The 17,432-nt window shown below is 40.6% G+C and overlaps 1 protein-coding gene across 1 annotated transcript in view; it reads left to right on the top strand.

The window, feature by feature from the left end:
• Window positions 1-6,754, top strand: part of ERICH2 (glutamate rich 2) — a 35,618-nt gene extending 28,864 nt beyond the window's left edge. Inside the window, 2 exon segments of the mRNA XM_052652969.1 lie at window positions 5,945-6,016; window positions 6,636-6,754. Coding sequence (XP_052508929.1) covers window positions 5,945-6,016; window positions 6,636-6,754 — 191 coding nt within the window.
• Window positions 6,755-17,432: the final 10,678 nt, after the last annotated feature.

Raw genomic sequence — 17,432 nt, 5'->3', positions numbered from 1 at the left:
GGGAGGAAGCAAAGCAGTTTTAAGTAAGACGGTCCAGCAAGGCTCACTGGAAGACTAGAGCAAACCCTTGAAAAAGTTATGGAAATGAGTCCTGTCATCTGAAGAAAGTGTGTTCCAGGCAGGACTAATAGCAAATATCCAATAGATGAGCGTGCCTGACCGGGAACAGCAAGGAAGGCAGCAGAACCGGGGCAGAGTAAGCCAGGGGACGTGTGATAGGAGATGAGGTCGGAGAGCTTACAGGCCAGGGGCCGTGCAGACTGTAGAGCATCTTTCCACAGCTTAAGGACCTTGGCTTTCTCTCTGAGTGAACAGAGAAACCACCGGATACTTTTGAGTAGACAAATGATATGAACCATCTTACCTTTCTATCTGGGTTTTAGAAGTTTGACTCGATGTTCAAAATGGTGGTGGTTTTCTTTGTATTTAAGCGAAGAGGGGTTTGGGAGATTTGCTGAGTTTCTTAACTCTGTGGGTTGATGTTTTCATCAGCTTTGAGGACCTCTTGGCCATTAATTTTCAAAGATTACTTCTGCCATATTCTCTCCCTCTCTTCTATTCCTGAGTCTCCAGTTACACACAATTTAGATTTTTTCCTTGGTGTCTGATATGTGTCTTATACTCTGTTTTTCCATTTCCTTTGATTTCTATGCTTTAGTTTGTATATTTTCTGTTGACCTGTTTTTGAGTTAATTTATCCTATCTTTTGCTGTGTCCAGTGTGCTGTTAAAACTACATGGTGAATTCTTCATTTCAAGGATTTCATTTTCCAGTTTTAGAAAGTCCATCTAGTGGTTGTGAAAGACTCCAAGTCTCTGTCAAAATCCATAATCTTTTCCACTATTTTACCCTTTTTTTCCTCTTCGTTAGTCTTAGTTATTTTAAAGGAGAAAACGGCAGTTCTACTATTAAACTTTATTAATGACAAGTCTTGAAATATCAACTATTGTAGACCTGTTTTATGGTTAAGATCTTTTAGTGACCATGTGGTGTAGGGACGTGGGGTCTACTCTTCCTTGCCTCACAGAGTCCCCACTGTGGATACAGTACTTGCTAAGTACTAAGCTAATTTTTAAAATCGATTTCTTGAATACATTAACACTACCTATTTTATATCCAGAATAATTTGCCTTGTTTAATCCTTTCAAGCACTTTTGACCTTTAGAACCATCAGATAAAATAATTTGATCAAAACTCTTTTTGGTGGCCCACAAACATAGAATTTCCAATCAGAAGGAATCCTTAGAGAATCATGTCCAGTCCTCCCTTTTTATAAGTAATGAGACCAAAGCAGAGAGAAGGTTAAGCGGCATGTGTAGCCCTGCTCAGGGAGTAAGTGACAGCTGGAGCTGGAACCCAAGCCTCCTCCTCCCGCAACTGCCTTTCTTCTCTGTGTGGCCGGGACAGAAAGGAGTGATGCTCTAGCTCCAAATTCTCTGAGTTTTTCTTGTGGAGTCAAATTGTAGGAAAATGTATATATTATTTTTGTTTTTATACCTATCAGTTATTTTAGAAAAGCCTCTGGCTGAAGCTTGCAAAATATAAACACTGACATCACCACATTTGTCAGTGAGTCTTGGCTGTTAGCCCTGCTCTGTAAACAGCAGGTACTCAATAAAATGCTTGTGGGCCTTAATAAAATGCAATGCACATGCACTAGGTGCCAGGTAAATGAGGATGAAAAAGTTCAAACAGACCTATCTTAATGGGATTATATTCCTTTTAAAAACTCCCTCCCTTCCTTTCTTCCAGCCAATATACATTGAACACTAACTCTGTACCAGACATTATGCTGGGAGCTGGAGAGAAAGGAGAAATCAGACCACACCTTCTAAAGTGCTCTAAACCCTTCTGGGGTTGACATCAGATGTGGTTTGGTGTGGTTTGCACCTTTACTGACTGACTCATCCAGTAATACTGTTTACTCTTTTCTACCCTCGGCAAATAGTGGTGCCTCTACAACTGAGGATTAAATTCTAGGAAAGGATGCTATGGAGGGTCCTAAGACAGGCACCACTTTCCAGGGAGCCAGATGAGAAAGAATTGCTCCCAAGAGGAAGAAGAGGGAAATGTGGGCCAAAGGGCCCAGAGACTGGGGGTAGAGGACAGGGAGTGCAAAGTAAGACTGGCTGCCCCTGACGCAGACTGCCAGTCAAGGGTGTGGAATGAGAGAAGCCCAGGCTTTGCAAAGCCAGGCAGATTGAAGGCAGAAGGTAGAGTTGTAGACTGTCTCAGGGAAAAGCAAGTGCTATTTCTTTGATGCCAGTAGGAACGCTTGGCTGAGGGCTGCCTAAAGTCCCTCTCTGTGTTCAGAGCAAGAGAACAATTTTTTCATCATCTAGCATGCACCCAAAAATATATATAAATTCTTACAGCATAGATATTATATTCTAAAATTTATTGCAGGATGTTGAATATTGTCCCCTGTGCTATACACTAGGACGTTGTTGTTTATCCATATTTTATATAATAGTTTGCATCTGCTAACCCCAAACTCGCATCCTATTCCTCCCTCACCCCCTCTCCCCCTTGGTAACAAGTCTGTTCCCTACAGCATAGATATTCTTCGTCTCTTTTGTTCCCCCATCTTCTAACTTTTCCACAAAACAATCTACCTTTCTCTCTATATATATATATATATTCATATATTTATAAATTTACTCATGTAAACATAGATTATGTGTTTACTTTTTATGTTTTTATATATGTATGTATTGAGCACCTACTATGGGAACATTCTTGCATACAATTTTTAATTCTTACAGTTATGTGGGGCAGATAGGATTAACCCTATTTTACTAATGAGGAAAGTGAAGGTAGCATGGAGAATTGATTTACCCAAAGTCACACAGCTTCCCAGTGGTAAAGCTAGATCCCACGTCTGACTTGAGAGCCTATGATTTCTTGCTATATTTCCATTTCTTCATTTGAATAATAAGCTTATATTTCTGGTCAAGCAGGCAGAGACTTGAAAAAGAAGTGCTTTTATGAATCAATCAGATTGAAATGGCTCCTGTAAATTGACCAATATATATTTTTGTTTGTATCTAAGGCAACTAATTTATATGAAGTAATACATCTTTGTCCCTTCAGAGGTGTCTTACAAATTCACTCTCTTGAATAGCCTCCAGTTCTTGCCATCCAATCATGGTATGGTCATCTGTATCTTTACTTGGGTGCAGGGCTTCCCACACTGCATCTAAAACTTTTGCTGGTGAAGGCTTGGAAAAGTGGTTTTTAAATGAGACTGAAAGTCAGGAATACCAGGTACTTTTCTTAGTTCAACTCATGATTGACTGTGAGATTTTCTGTCAGTCTTCCCATTTCTTGGTCTCTTTACTTACAGCCGAGTCAGTTCAGGGTGCCAGCACTTTAGCTCACAGGCAGTCTGAGATTCTATAAAAATAACGTGTAAGCCTGGAAGACCTATTTCATCAATTATAATAATTGTAAATGTTTAAGAATAATGGCCTGAAAAACAAAATGGTTCTCGTCATTATGCATCTAACACAAAAACAGACGTAGCTTCAGATACAGAAGAGAATTTCTATAAAGTTTTCTATTTCTTTTCGAGTAAACTAAATCACCCTTTCTTGGGGTATAATTTTATCAAGGCATAAAAGACTGCTTCCTACCCAGTCATCTATATTCATTTATTCCATTATTTTTTTTAATGTTTTGAGGTCTCTCGCTCTGTCAAGTACTCTCTTAGAGCTGTAACAGTGAACAAGACCAGCGTTCTGTCTACCCTAAAATCGCCTGCCATCTGAGAGCCTTAGAGCCCCATGGAACTCAGAGCTTGCCCCACCCCCAGCCCCAGCACCCTGCCCCAGCCCTTCAGCCAGAAGGAAGCATCCACTGCACACTTAGGAAGGAACCAAGCCTTTCTCCAGGCTGAGAGTCACTCCAGGAAAACTAATTATCAACATTTATTCAGTACTTACCATGCAGCAAGGCCTAAACTAAGTACTTTGTCTGTATTATCGCCTTTATTCATCAGATATCCTGATGTGATCAGTAGTGTTACTGTAGATAAGGGAACTGAGGTACAGAGACATTAAATACTTTCCCTGAGATGACCCAGTTAGACAATGGCAGAACCAGGGTTCTCATCTGACAGTCTTTCTTCAGGGTCTGTACTGGCCTCTGCTTATGGGCCCTGGTTGGGAAACAACCCCAATGGCATGGGCTAAGGGCTTCTCTTGCCTTTTTACAAACCCTAGTGACCTGTCAAAAAGTAAAAGAGTTTTTTATTTATCACCTAGGATGAATATTGGGGCATCCCTGGTGGCTCAGTGATAAAGAATCTCCTGCAATGCTGGAGACCTGGGTTCGATCCCTGGTCAGGAAGAACCCCTGGAGGAGGAAATGGCTATCCATTCCAGTATTCTTGCCTGGAAAATCCCATGGACAGAAGAACCTGGTAGGCTACAGTCCATGGGATCTCAAGAGTTGGACACGACTTAGCAACTAACCCACCACCACTGGGATGGATATTGCAGGGCTGAGTTTCAAAGCAGATACATTCCCTCACTCTTAAAATTGACAGCTGCCAGCAGTTTTTGTTAAACCATGAAAATAGCTGATCCTATACTCCATTCCCATGGAATAATCCTAACTCCAGCATGAAATTTTCTAAGTTGTTTTCCAGGGAATATTAGTTCAAGATTGCTTAATAAATATCTCACCAAGAAGGATTCCATGGGAATAATAAATTAGGGAAACCATATTCTCTTCTCTGTAAGACACATACTAGTTCTGAGCATGTTAATGGCTATGTAAAATCCTGCAGTTGCTCCTTACTGTAAGCTTTGATTAACTTCATTTAACCTAGTTTCCCACATACATATTAACATCTTAAGAAACTAGTGTCTCAAGGAGCAAGTTAGAGAAACTCTGCTCTAGGAAGAGGCTTAACCTCAGAGAAAGATTTAGACTGCTAATGATAAGCATGTTTTAGTTCAAGTTAAAATGTGTAAAAAGTCACTTTTATTAAAGCCTTAAAAGATGTATAAATATCCATAGAATCCTTAAAAGCAGATTCTGAGCAGGCACATACTCATGCTGACCCAGACTGACGGTAGGTACATTGTTATGTTAGTGGATTAGAAAATAAAGATATTGGTTTAGTGTGTCGGGATGAAAGTCATATGGCGTGAGGTCCTCTGAGCCACTGGAGCCTAGTTGAACCATTCCACAATTCTCCCTTTTAGCCAGGCAAATAGCACACTTGATGTTTCAGTGCCCCCTGGGGGCCATCAAGATATTACACAGAAATCACAGCACTCAATGGATGATGCAGAATTATGAATACGCCTCAAGGCAGGTAAGAAGATGGCAGAGAGAGATCTATAGAGCAGGATCTGGAAAAAATAAGTTAACTAGTCTAGAAAAGTCTGAAACAAAAGGTATAAAGCTTTCTGGCTTCTGGGACATTGGTACATTAGACCAACAGGCCTAAAAAATTCTATTAATTTAGTCCAAAGGAAAGATGACACATTCACATAAAGGATCAGCAAAAAGGAATAAATAGCACTTAAAAACAATGGATCTGATGAAAAGGTGAGAATACTGTTAAGTAGGTGATGAGTGGGTGTCATTAGCAAAGTCTCCATGGATTACAGGTTTTGTACCTTGTATGGGAAATGATTATAGTCAAGAAACAGCATGGCTAAAGCCTTTGAGGGATGTCTCATAGTGATGGAGATTGCATTTTTTGGACAGGTGGTAGAAAATATAATGAGGATTATTTCCCTTGCAAAGTACCTAAGATAAGTAGAGCATTTCCTCTGTTTGCACTTGGATGTTCCTGCGGTATAATTGTTAGTGTTTTTGCTTTGTGCATTTTCACTTAACTGATTGACAGTTTCAATCTCATACTGAAGAGGCTGTTTGCTGAAACACTTGGAACGTTAATAACACGCATTCTGTTGTCCATTTGCAGTCCTAATCTATGAACCGGAAAATCCTGAAGCCAAGGAGTTTCTCTCACTGATTGAAGAAATGCTGCTGATGGGTAAATTTAAAAATTGAAATTCCTTCTTTCTCATAGAATTATGATAAATCACTATTTAAAAATCCATTATGCCAGAAAACTGGCAAAGTTACCTCCTCAGGAAGTGGTTAAGAAAAGGCAAAATGATTATCTCAGATCGTTTCATGAAACCGGCTTTTCCTCTATGGGTGGTCAAGATGACTCCATTTCCTCTGTGGGGTGGAACTGCCCAAGCAGAGCAGGCTCCCTGGGCAGACAGTATTGGGCACTGACAGAGTCCCCAGAGGGAACAGTTCCTGCTAATGCCCCAGGAACGGAGAGGATTATCCCACCGTTCCCAGTCTGTGCCCTCTACATTACCCTGAATCTCACTTTACTCTTATTCTGTTTAAGTAAGAAGTTGACAGTAGTTAAAAAAAAAAAAAATTGTAGACCAATGTTTTAAATATATTTTTAATCCACAGTCATCTCTATGCTAGTAAAAAATATGTTCTTTGTACCACTGCTTTGACCCTCAGCTCAGTTCTCACATTCTAAAACTATGTACTTCTTGATGGAGGGGGAAACAAGGAGGATTATGATTTTTCAGGGTAGAAATATTAAGAAATACTTTAAACAAGTCTCTTCCTTTCTGTGGCAGAGAAAGCACAGAATCTTGAGGAAGATGATGACAAGAGTGAAGAAGACAATAGTGAGAGGGAAGGAGAGAGCACTGAGGATCCAAGTGGAGAAAGCTCTGATGAGTGTGAAGATGGGTGACGACAGTTGCTGCTGTAGTTTAATCTTCATGTATGTTCATTACTGTATACTGTGGAAATATAAAGAAGAGAGCTGCATTTCAGTCTAATTGTTCTTTATTTGGCATAGAGTTCCTTTAATTTATCCACATTAGCTTGAGCTTAACAGTTAGATTTCAACTCAACATGAGCTACTCAGAAAGCGAAATAGTCATTGAAAACACTTAAAAGCAATAACAATGTGCCAGGTACTGTTGTATACACGTTAATTTGTTGAATCCAACAAAACCATGCGAATAACACTATCATTGTCCCCATTTGACAGATGAGAAAACTGAGGCACATAGAGGGTGGGTCATTTGCCCAGCATCATATTCCTGTTGATCAGTAGAGCCTTGATTTTTATATGAACATTATGGCTCCAGAAGCATACTCCTAGTCCCTACCATGTCCAGGCACTTTTATTTATACCACTTATTTCATGTTCTTTATAGCATGTATCAGTACCTGAAATTCTTATTTACTTTTAAGATTTTATTTTATACTAGAGTATATTTGATTTGCAATGTTTATAATCACAGCAAAGTGATTCAGCTATTCAGATTCATATACCTATTTGTTTTGTAATTCTTTTCCCATTTAGGTTATTGCAGAGTATTGAGCGGAGTTCCCTGTGCTTATACAGTAGATTTTTGTTGGTTATCAATTTTAAATATAGTAGTGTGTATATATGTCAATCCCAAACTTCCAATTTATCCCTCCCCCAACTTGTTCTTTTTATCTTTTCCCTTCTTGTCAGAAAATGTAACCTCCACATAAGCAGGACTTTGAGTCTTTTTTACCATTATATCTCTAGCGACTGGACAGGTGCCTGGAAAATAACAGGATGTGTATACCAAGTGAATGAATGAACTGAAAGTTAAGGACAATGTTTATATTCTTTCTAAAAACATTTATAAGACTTTATTAAACTTTTATGTATCTGTTACATTATTTTTCTGATTCTGTATTCCTTGATGAATTTCTGCCACCTTCAAACTAGGTTATAAGGTAACTGAGGTAAAAATGAGAAAAATACTCCTAGTTAATTTGTCTTGAGTGTGCCAATCTGATTTGGGGTTAGGCAGTTTGAGTTTTTATTCTTATATCAGCACAATGTCATGTCATATCCAAAATGCTTGAAGCATAATTCATTCTTTGGGCATTTTGTAGCATGCTAACATTCAGAGGAAGAAATCCTGCTGCACCATTTTCATAGAACTGTCTGAAAGAAGACAGGTATGTATAATCGCCTAGTTGCATAAAGAGTTGGATAACACTGCAGGGCTGGCTGACAGAGACCACAAGAACTGCTTGTTCTTTTCATTTGTAGGTTGTTTGTTATTCCTCCTATAACCACCACCATATGTCGATCAGGGCCTCCCTAGCGGCTCAGACAGTAAAGAATCCGCCTGCAATGCAGGAGACCTGGGTTCGAATCCCCTGGAGGAGGGCATGGCAACGCACTCCAGTATTCTTGCCTGGAGAATTCCATGGACAGAGGAGCCTGACAGGCTACAGTCCAAGGGGTCGCAAAGAGTCGGACACAACTGACCAACTAAGCATATGTCGATCTAATGCCACTTACCTGACTTTGGAGTCCTCCCCATAAGAAGTTTTTTAATATCCTAAAACTGATATTGCAGACTAAATGAATTACACTGGTAAAATTTTAGTTTTCTTTTTAAAGGCCAGGAAGGTTCTGAGGAAGATGCTCTCTGAATAAAAAGCCATGATATCATAGGTCATATTATAGCTAAATCTAAGAATTTTTGAAGTTTGATCATGCAGAATAATCTGTATTTATGACCACCCTTATGGCAGAAAGTAAAGAGGAACTAAAAAGCCTCTTAATGAAAGTGAAAGAGGAGAGTGAAAAAGTTGGCTTAAAGCTCAACATTCAGAAAACAAAGATCATGGCATCTGGTCCCATCAGATGGGGAAACAGTGGAAACAGTGTCAGACTTTACTTTTGGGGGCTCCAAAATCACTGCAGATGGTGATTGCAGCCATGAAATTAAAAGACACTTACTCCTTGGAAGGAAAGTTAATGACCAACCTAGATAGCATATTGAAAAGCAGAGACATTACTTTGCCAACTAAGGTCTGTCTAGTCAAGGCTATGGTTTTTCCTGTGGTCACGTATGGATGTGAGAGTTGGACTGTGAAGAAAGCTGAGCACCAAAGAATTGATGCTTTTGAACTGTGGTGTTGGAGAAGACTCTTGAGAGTCCCTTGGACTGCAAGGAGATCCAACCAGTCCATCCTAAAGGAAATCAGTCCTGAGTGTTCGTTCATTGGAAGGACTGATGTTGAAGCCAAAACTCCGGTACTTTGGCCACCTGATGGGAAGAGTTGACTCATTGGAAAAGACTCTGATGATGGGAGGGATTGAGGGCAAGAGGAGAAAGGGATGACAGAGGATGAGATGGCTAGATGGCACCACCGACTCAATGGACATGAGTTTGAGTGAACTCTGGGAGTTGGTGATGGACAGGCAGGCCTGGTGTGCTGCAATTCATGGGGTCACAAAGAGTCGGATACAACTGAGCGACTGAACTGACTGACTGACCCTTTATCCATAGTCTTCATCCTACTTGCACTCCTTGGTGTAATTCAGGGTGTTGGCATAACCTGACATAGACATGCACATCTGAATGTGGTAGCTAAATAATATAGTAGCTAAACATAATCTGCAAAGTACTTTTCGTATTATTTTATATTATTTAATTTACTGGCTTCTCAGTCCTAAGAGCATGTTTTACTATATTTTCCCTTTTGGTTATACAAATTGAATTTGGGATGCTGGGTGTATCCAAGGGTACATGTTAACTGGGGTACTGGAATTCAGATGAGGAAATTAAGACTATGAGATGCCAGGTTATGTTTTAGTATGAGAGATCTAGTGAATCTTGAACCCAGCGTTTCATGTTGCTTCACACATAGCTAAACTGTAGGTGAATCAGCGCACAAGCAGTGTCTGTGAAGACAGTTCAGTTCCAGACCTGTGCCTTCTTCAGAACATTACAGTGGTGGGAAGGAACCCAAACATTCAACAGCTTGCAAATGTATGAGAATATCCACTCAATGGACTTACGATGGGAACCCAATAATATAATTTCATTTATTTATTCAATCAATATTTACTGAAAGCCTACTACTGAAAGCCTGTGGAGAACAAAACCTGGTCCCTGCTTTTAAAGAGTACTGGCGTAGTTGAAATGCAGGGTGACAGACACTGCCATTGAGGAAGGCCAGGGTGCTAAGGGAGAATACAGGAGGGGCACCTAAACCAGGACAGGTGTCCAGGGAAAGAAAGCATTCAGAGGGATGTGGAGTCTAAGCTGAGAAGATAGAATGAGGAGAAATTAGCTACAAGGAGAGGATATGGGGAAGTATTCTATTAGTAGATTCACCTGAGTCCAGAGAGCAAGGAGGCATGGTTGGATTGCAGAAGGAAAATGGACCAGTTAGAGCCAAGACAGATGAAGCTATAGTAATAAAGGGGCTGGGGAATGGAGGATCTTACAAGCCGTGTTAAAGTTTGAATTTTATCATTAAAGTAGTGGGAGGCCGTTGAGGGATTTTAAAGAAAATAATGACTGTATTTTGGAAAGAGCATTCTAGTAGCCAGATAGAAAAACTTGTTCTCAAACTACAGATGATGATCCATCGGTCAGTTATGAAATCACTATAGTGAGTAAAAAATAGCTGGGTTTCTTAAATACATAAAATAGCACACATTGCAAAAGAGTATATGGGAATTACTGTTTTGTGAAATTTTTCATTCAGAGTTTTTGTGTATATGTCCTCGATCTTGATGTGAAATGTGTTTCTTCCTAAGGATCTCCATTTTAAAAAAAGAAAAGAATTATACGAAGCACAGAGAACAGACTGGAGCGGGTTGGAAAGGAAGAGCGTCAAGTATTCCAAATCCCGATCATTTTACTCTAATGCCCTACCCTCCACTGTGCTTTCCTCCCTGAGATTCCAGTAGAGAGGGACAGATTGAAGTAAAGACCGTCTGATGCCATGGAGAATACATATGACATAACATTAGTGTGTGGCCATAGGTTCCATCTGGACAACTGCCCCAGCATCCAAATGTGGAGTCAGAATGGCCTCTCCTTTCTTCTCCTCATATAGCCTTCAATTCTCCTGCATCTCCTTATACAACTGACCCTCAAACAACATGGACTGGAACTGTGTGGGGTCCACTATATGTGAACTTTTTCAGTAATAAATCCTACAGTACTGCATGATCTGCAGTTGGTTGAATTTGTGGATGCCAAACCACAGATCCAGAGGGCCAATTATTAGTTATGCTCGGATTTTTGACTGCATAGTCAGCACCCTATTCCCCCATGATGTTCAAGGATCAACCATATATTATGCAAGGTGATAACCTACATTCCCTTTAACGGAAGTGTGTTTTTTCCCTTGGTTAATGTAAGGTATATGTGATTCTGATTATTTGCCTGGAATATTGATCTTGGACAGGTGGGAGTGGGCAGTGGGGAGCATTTGACCAGGGCTCATGATGCCAAATGTGAAGAAAACCCTGGATCCACTTGAAATGTTTTGGGGTTCTGGGCAAGTGTCCTATATTGGGAGGTACTGAGAACTCATAAGAGGCAGGTAAGATGTGGCCTCCAAGACCAATCTAAGGAGGACAGAGGTCTCTCTGGTTGGGTTTCCTAATGAACTACCCAGCTGACATGGGATGTAAGTTATAATGCTGGGCTGGGGTGGGGTGGGTGTGCCAAAGTTGGAGAGGCTTGTGAAGTGAAACATTGGGAAATGAGATGGGCTTGGGTAGCTCTTGTGCTGAAAGTTTTCACTTTCGTCTCAGGTTCAAAAGATTTGTCAAAAGAATAAGCCACTTCTTCTATACAAATGAATAATGCCAATATTTATTAGAGAATTATCTAGCTTACTGTCAATATACTAACATTAAAAGAAAAGAGAACTAGAAACAGCAGAGGATACGTCACCAAACTGGGTTTTGACCAAACAGCGCTGGGAAGTCCCATGTCACAGCACATCCAGAGTCCCAGTTGGCAAAAGGTCCCAGGCAGCACATCCACTCTGTGGGTGAGACTTCAAAGATTGCAGTTCAGGGTTCCCACTTATAATTCCAGGAGGCAAACTGATAGCATCATCAGTCTGTGAGCAAATTTCAGCTCTTTTCATATTAATGCCATTTGTTTTGTCTTATAAAATTTGGAATGTTAAGCCTGGGGCTTGGTTGGCCAGAGCTCCTGCAAGGGCTCAACAATCTCAAGATTTATCCCCTATCTTATCTATGGTGCTGTAAATCTTATACTCACATCAGGCAGTCAGGGCACTCAGGGCAGTGTCCAGGCAGCTTAGAAGCAAGGTCAGAGGCCTGTCCTACTTTGTCTCTGAAGCCTAAACAATATTTATTTAGATTCCCTAACAGTTCAGTTCAGTTGCTCAGTCATGTCTGACTCTCTGCGACCCCATCAATCGCAGCACGCTATCCAGCCATCTCATCCTCTGTTGTCCCTTTCTCCTCCTGCCCCCAATCCCTCCCAGCACCAGGGTCTTTTCCAATGATTCAACTCTTCGCATGAGGTGGCCAAAGTGCTGGAGTTTCAGCTTCAGCATCATTCCCTCCAAAGAAATCCCAGGGCTGATCTCCTTCAGAATGGACTGGTTGGATCTCCTTGCAGTCCAAGGGACTCTCAAGAGTCTTCTCCAACACCACAGTTCAAAAGCATCAGTTCTTTGGCGCTCAGCTTTCTTCACAGTCCAACTCTCACATCCATACATGACCACTGGAAAAACAATAGTCTTGAGTAGACTCTAGACCTTTGTTGGCAAAGTAATGCCTCTGCTTTTTAATATGCTGTCTAGGTTGGTCGTAACTTTTCTTCCAAGGAGTAAGCGTCTTTTAATTTCATGGCTGCAATCACCATCTGCAGTGATTTTGGAGCCCCAGAAAATAAAGTCTGACACTGTTTCCCCATCTATTTCCCATGAAGTGAAGAGACCAGATACCATGATCTTCGTTTTCTGAATGTTGAGCTTTAAGCCAACTTTTTCACTCTCCTCTTTCACTTTCATCAAGAGGCTTTTTAGTTCCTCTTCACTTTCTGCCATAAGGGTGGTGTCATCTGCATATCTGAGGTTATTGATATTTCTCCCAGCAATCTTGATCCCAGCTTGTGCTTCTTCCAGACCATCGTTTCTCATGATGTACTCTGCATATAAGTTAAATAAGCAGGGTGACAATATACAGCCTTGACGTACTCCCTAACGGTAGCCTTGTTCAAATGTACACTTTTGCACCAGGAGGCAGCCTATAGCAGGCACTGGTTGATTCCCCCTCCATCCTTTTCAACCTAGGTGATAAATCTAAGCTAATTACGGTACTTCCATCCCACTTGCTACTAGTTTGTTTGCAACAGCTTTGAAATGTGACATAAAAATTATATTTTATATATATTTAACAGGTACAACTTGATATACATTGTGAAATGACCACCACAATCAAGCGAATTAACATATCTAACACCTCTACGTAGTTACTTTGTGTGTGTGTGTACGTTGAGAAGATTAAAGATCTATCCTCTTAGCAAATTTCGAGTATGGGCGTACCTCAGAGATATTTTGAGTTCAGTTCCAGACAACTGCAATAAAGCTAACATCGCATTAATGTGAGGCATGTGAAGTTTTTAATTCCCAGTGCATATAAAAGTTATATTTACCACTATACTGTAGTCTATTAAGTGTGCAGTAACACTATGTATAAAAAGTAATATGCATACCTTAATTTAAAATATTGCTAAAAAATGCTAACCATCATCTGAGCCTTCAGCAAGTCATAATCTTTCTTGCTGGTGGAGTTTGAAATATTGCAAAAATTATCAAACTGACAGAGACACAAAGTGAGTAAATGCTGTTGGAAAGATGGCCCTGAAAGACTTACTTGCTACAGGGTTGCCACAAAGCTTCAGGATGTAAAAAACCCAGTATCTGTGAAGCACAATAAAATAAGGTAGGCCTGTGTATAATAAGTAATGTTAACTATTGTCACCATGCTGTACTTTAGATCTCTAGAACTTATTCATCTTGCATAATTGAAACTTTGTACCCTTTGACCAATAGCCATTTACTGCTGGTTATTACTAGACAAGGACAGAACTCAGCCAGTCTCAGCTAACATGAGACAAGAAAGCATAGAGCCCTCACAGATACCTGCAGCAGCTTAGAACCATGGGAGGCTTTATGCTGACGCCAATGCTAAGGACAGTGGAGGAGAGAAGAGAAGAAACTGGTCCTTGATAACATTTTTAGTGACAGTCAATTCTGGTTTAGTCCTTTCCGTACCTCTGAATATCCTATGTAAAACAGTAAATTTTCTTACTGTAGTTTGTTTCTTATTTTCTATTACTTTGCAGCCAAGAGCATCCTACTGTATGTCTCTGCGACGCATAGCAAGTGTAATGACAACAATGACATCCTCTAGGATTGTAAGCCTAACTGGACTCTCTAGGTTACCATCAGGTCCCCAGTGGGTCATGGCCACCCAGAGCAGGAAGAGGAATTGGTAGATCCTTATGCCAGTTACAGGTGCAGGTAAGTAAAAAGTAGAAATACGAAATCAGCTACAATGGTTATCTCTGGGCTGTGTAAGTGAGGAGGGGAGGTAGGTAAGAAGAATTTTACTTTTCAATGCATGCATTTTAATTTTTTTTCATGGGCATATGTCACTTATAACTGAAGTCTTTTTTATTGGTAAAGTATAAAATACAATTTACCAGTTTAACCATTTTTTAAGTATATAATTCAGTAACATTAGTACTTTGATACTGTGAAATCATTACTATCATCCATCTCAAGAACTTTTACTTTTTCTCAGAATGAAACTTTGTACCCACTAGATAATAACTCCCCATCCCCCTCTACCCTCAGCCCCTGGCAACCACTATTCTACTTTCTATTAATTTGACTACTCTAGGTACCACAAGTAAGTGGAATCCTACAGTGTTTGTCCCTTTGTGACTGACTTGTCTCACTTAGCATAATGTCTTCAAGGTTCTTCCATGTCCTGTTGCTGCTGCTGCTAAGTCGCTTCAGTCATGTCCAACTCTGTGCGACCCCATAGATGGCAGCCCACCAGGCTCCCCCTTCCCTGGGATTCTCCAGGCAAGAACACTGGAGTGGGTTGCCATTTCCTTCTCCAGTACATGAAAGTGAAAAGTGAAAGTGAAGTCACTCAGTCATGTCCGACTCTTCACCACCCCATGGACTGCAGCCTACCAGGCTCCTCCATCCATGGGATTTTCCAGGCAAGAGTACTGGAGTGGGGTGCCATTGCCTTCTCTGCTTCCATGCCCTAGCATCTTTCAATACCTGATCCTTCCTTATGGCTAAATAATATTCCGTTGTGTGTACATATCACATTTCATTTATTCACTCATCCATTGATGGACAGTTAGATTGCTTCCACCTTTTAGCTATTGTGAATAATGTTGCTGTGAACGTGTATGTACAAATAAATATTCTATACTAAAAGTTTTTTATATGTGCAAAATCTAAAAAGATTACACAAATGGACTTATTTGTAAAACAAACAGACTCGCAGACTTAGAGAACAAACGTGGTTGCCAGGGGGAAGGAAGATAGGAAGGGATAGCTAGGAAGTTTGGGACCTGCATTACATACTGTTGTATTTAAAATGGATAACCAACAACACGGTCCTACTGTATAGCATAGGAAACTCAGCTTAATGTTATGTGGCAGCCTGGATGGAAGGGGAGTTTGGGGGAGAATGGATACATGTATGGATACAGTCCCTTTGCTGTCCACCTGAAACTATCACAACACTGTTAATTGGCTATACTCCATTATAAAATTAGCGCTTTCCTGTAGCTCAACTGGTAAAGAACCTGCCTGTGATTCAGGACACCAGGGTTTAATCCCTGGCTTGGGAAGTTCCTCTAGAGAAGGGAATGGCAATCCACTCCAGTATTCTTGCCTGGAGAATTCCATGGACAGAGAAGCCTGGTGGGCCACAGTCCATGGGGTCGCAAAGAGTTGGACACAACTGAGCGACTAACATACACACACACACCCCCCAATATAAAATTAAAAGTTAAAAAAAAAAACTTTTAAATTAAGCCTATACATGAGGTAGGACAAAACCTGGGGGAAAAAAGTTAATGAAAATGTTAACCATGATTGCATTTGTGTGATGAGATTTTTTTCATTTTTGTCTGCTATAAAGTCATATGCTTTTTTTTAACAAGCATGTATTACTTTGAAGGAAAAAATATAGCTTATATACAATGTTTTGCTTTTCTTTAAAAAGAAGCTTAAAAAGGAAGTTACAATAAATGACAAGATGCTACCATATAGCATACCAAACTATATCCAATCTCTTGGGATAAACCACAATGGAAAAGAATATTAAGAAAAGAATGAATATATATGTACAACTGAGTCACTGCACTATACAGCAGAGACTAGCAAAACATTGTAAATGAGCTATACTTCAAGCAAATAAAAAAGACCAAGAAAAAGTAAAACTGACCTTGAAAGTGAAGTTGCTCAGTCGTGTCTGACTCTTTGCGACCCGTGGACTGTAGCCCACCAAGCTCCTCCATCCATGGGATTCTCCAGGCAAGAGTACTGGAGTGGGTTGCCATTTCCTTCTCCAGGCGATCTTCCGGACCCAGGGATCAAACCCAGGTCTCCCACATTGCAGGCAGACGCTTTAACCTCTGCACCACCAGGGAAGCCCTTAAATACAAGAATACAGTCTCTCAGAAAACCTCCTATAAAGACACAGAACTTCAGATCCAAGTACTAACATCAAAGATTTCAAGGGAGGAAAGGAAGTCAGGTTGAAAGAAGAGGGAGGAGGTGGGATGGGGCCGGGGCCGGGGGCAAAAGGGGTGGCCTTACACTGACCTTAGGAACAGAAAAGTTTACACAAGGAAGAGAAGAAACAAAGCAATATTCATGAGTTGCCTACTGTACGTGAGGCATTTTAGCAGGCCTTAGGACACGTTTTGGTGTACTAGAAGCTTCCCATTAGGGTCAATGTGTGTGTGTGTGCTCAGTCGTTCAGTCATGTCTGACTTTACGCGACCCCATGGACTGTAGCCTGCCGGGTTCCTCTTTCCATGGAGTTTTCCAGGCAAGAATACTGGAGCCGGTTGCCATTTTCCACTCCAGGGGCTCTCCCTGACACAGGGATCAAACCCACATCTCCTGCACTGATAGGTGGGTTCTTTATCACTGCATCATCTGGGAAGCCCAATAAGGACCAACACTAACAAGTAAATAAGTGAGCCATTAAGTTCAGAAAAGATGTCATCTGAGACAGAAACGCTGATCTTCATAGAACATTAACCACTTAGAACACTCACACACTGGCTTATTCTTATGCCCAGTTGGATAATTTAAAGAGATCATAGCAAATAATCATCAGTAGATATGCAGATGACAACACCCTTATGGCAGAAAGTGAAGAGGAACTAAGCCTCTTGATGAAAGTGAAAGAGGAAAATGAAAAAGTTGGCTTAAAGCTCAACATTCAGAAAACTAAGATCATGCCATCTAGTCCCATCACTTCATGGGAAATAGATGGGGAAACAGTGGAAACAGTGTCAAACTTTATTTTTGGG

This window comes from Budorcas taxicolor, chromosome 2 (genome assembly GCF_023091745.1).
Source record: "Budorcas taxicolor isolate Tak-1 chromosome 2, Takin1.1, whole genome shotgun sequence".
Lineage (NCBI taxonomy): Eukaryota > Metazoa > Chordata > Mammalia > Artiodactyla > Bovidae > Budorcas > Budorcas taxicolor.
The sequence above is the reverse complement of the archived record's forward strand: the minus strand, read 5'-3'. Positions and strand labels throughout refer to the sequence as shown.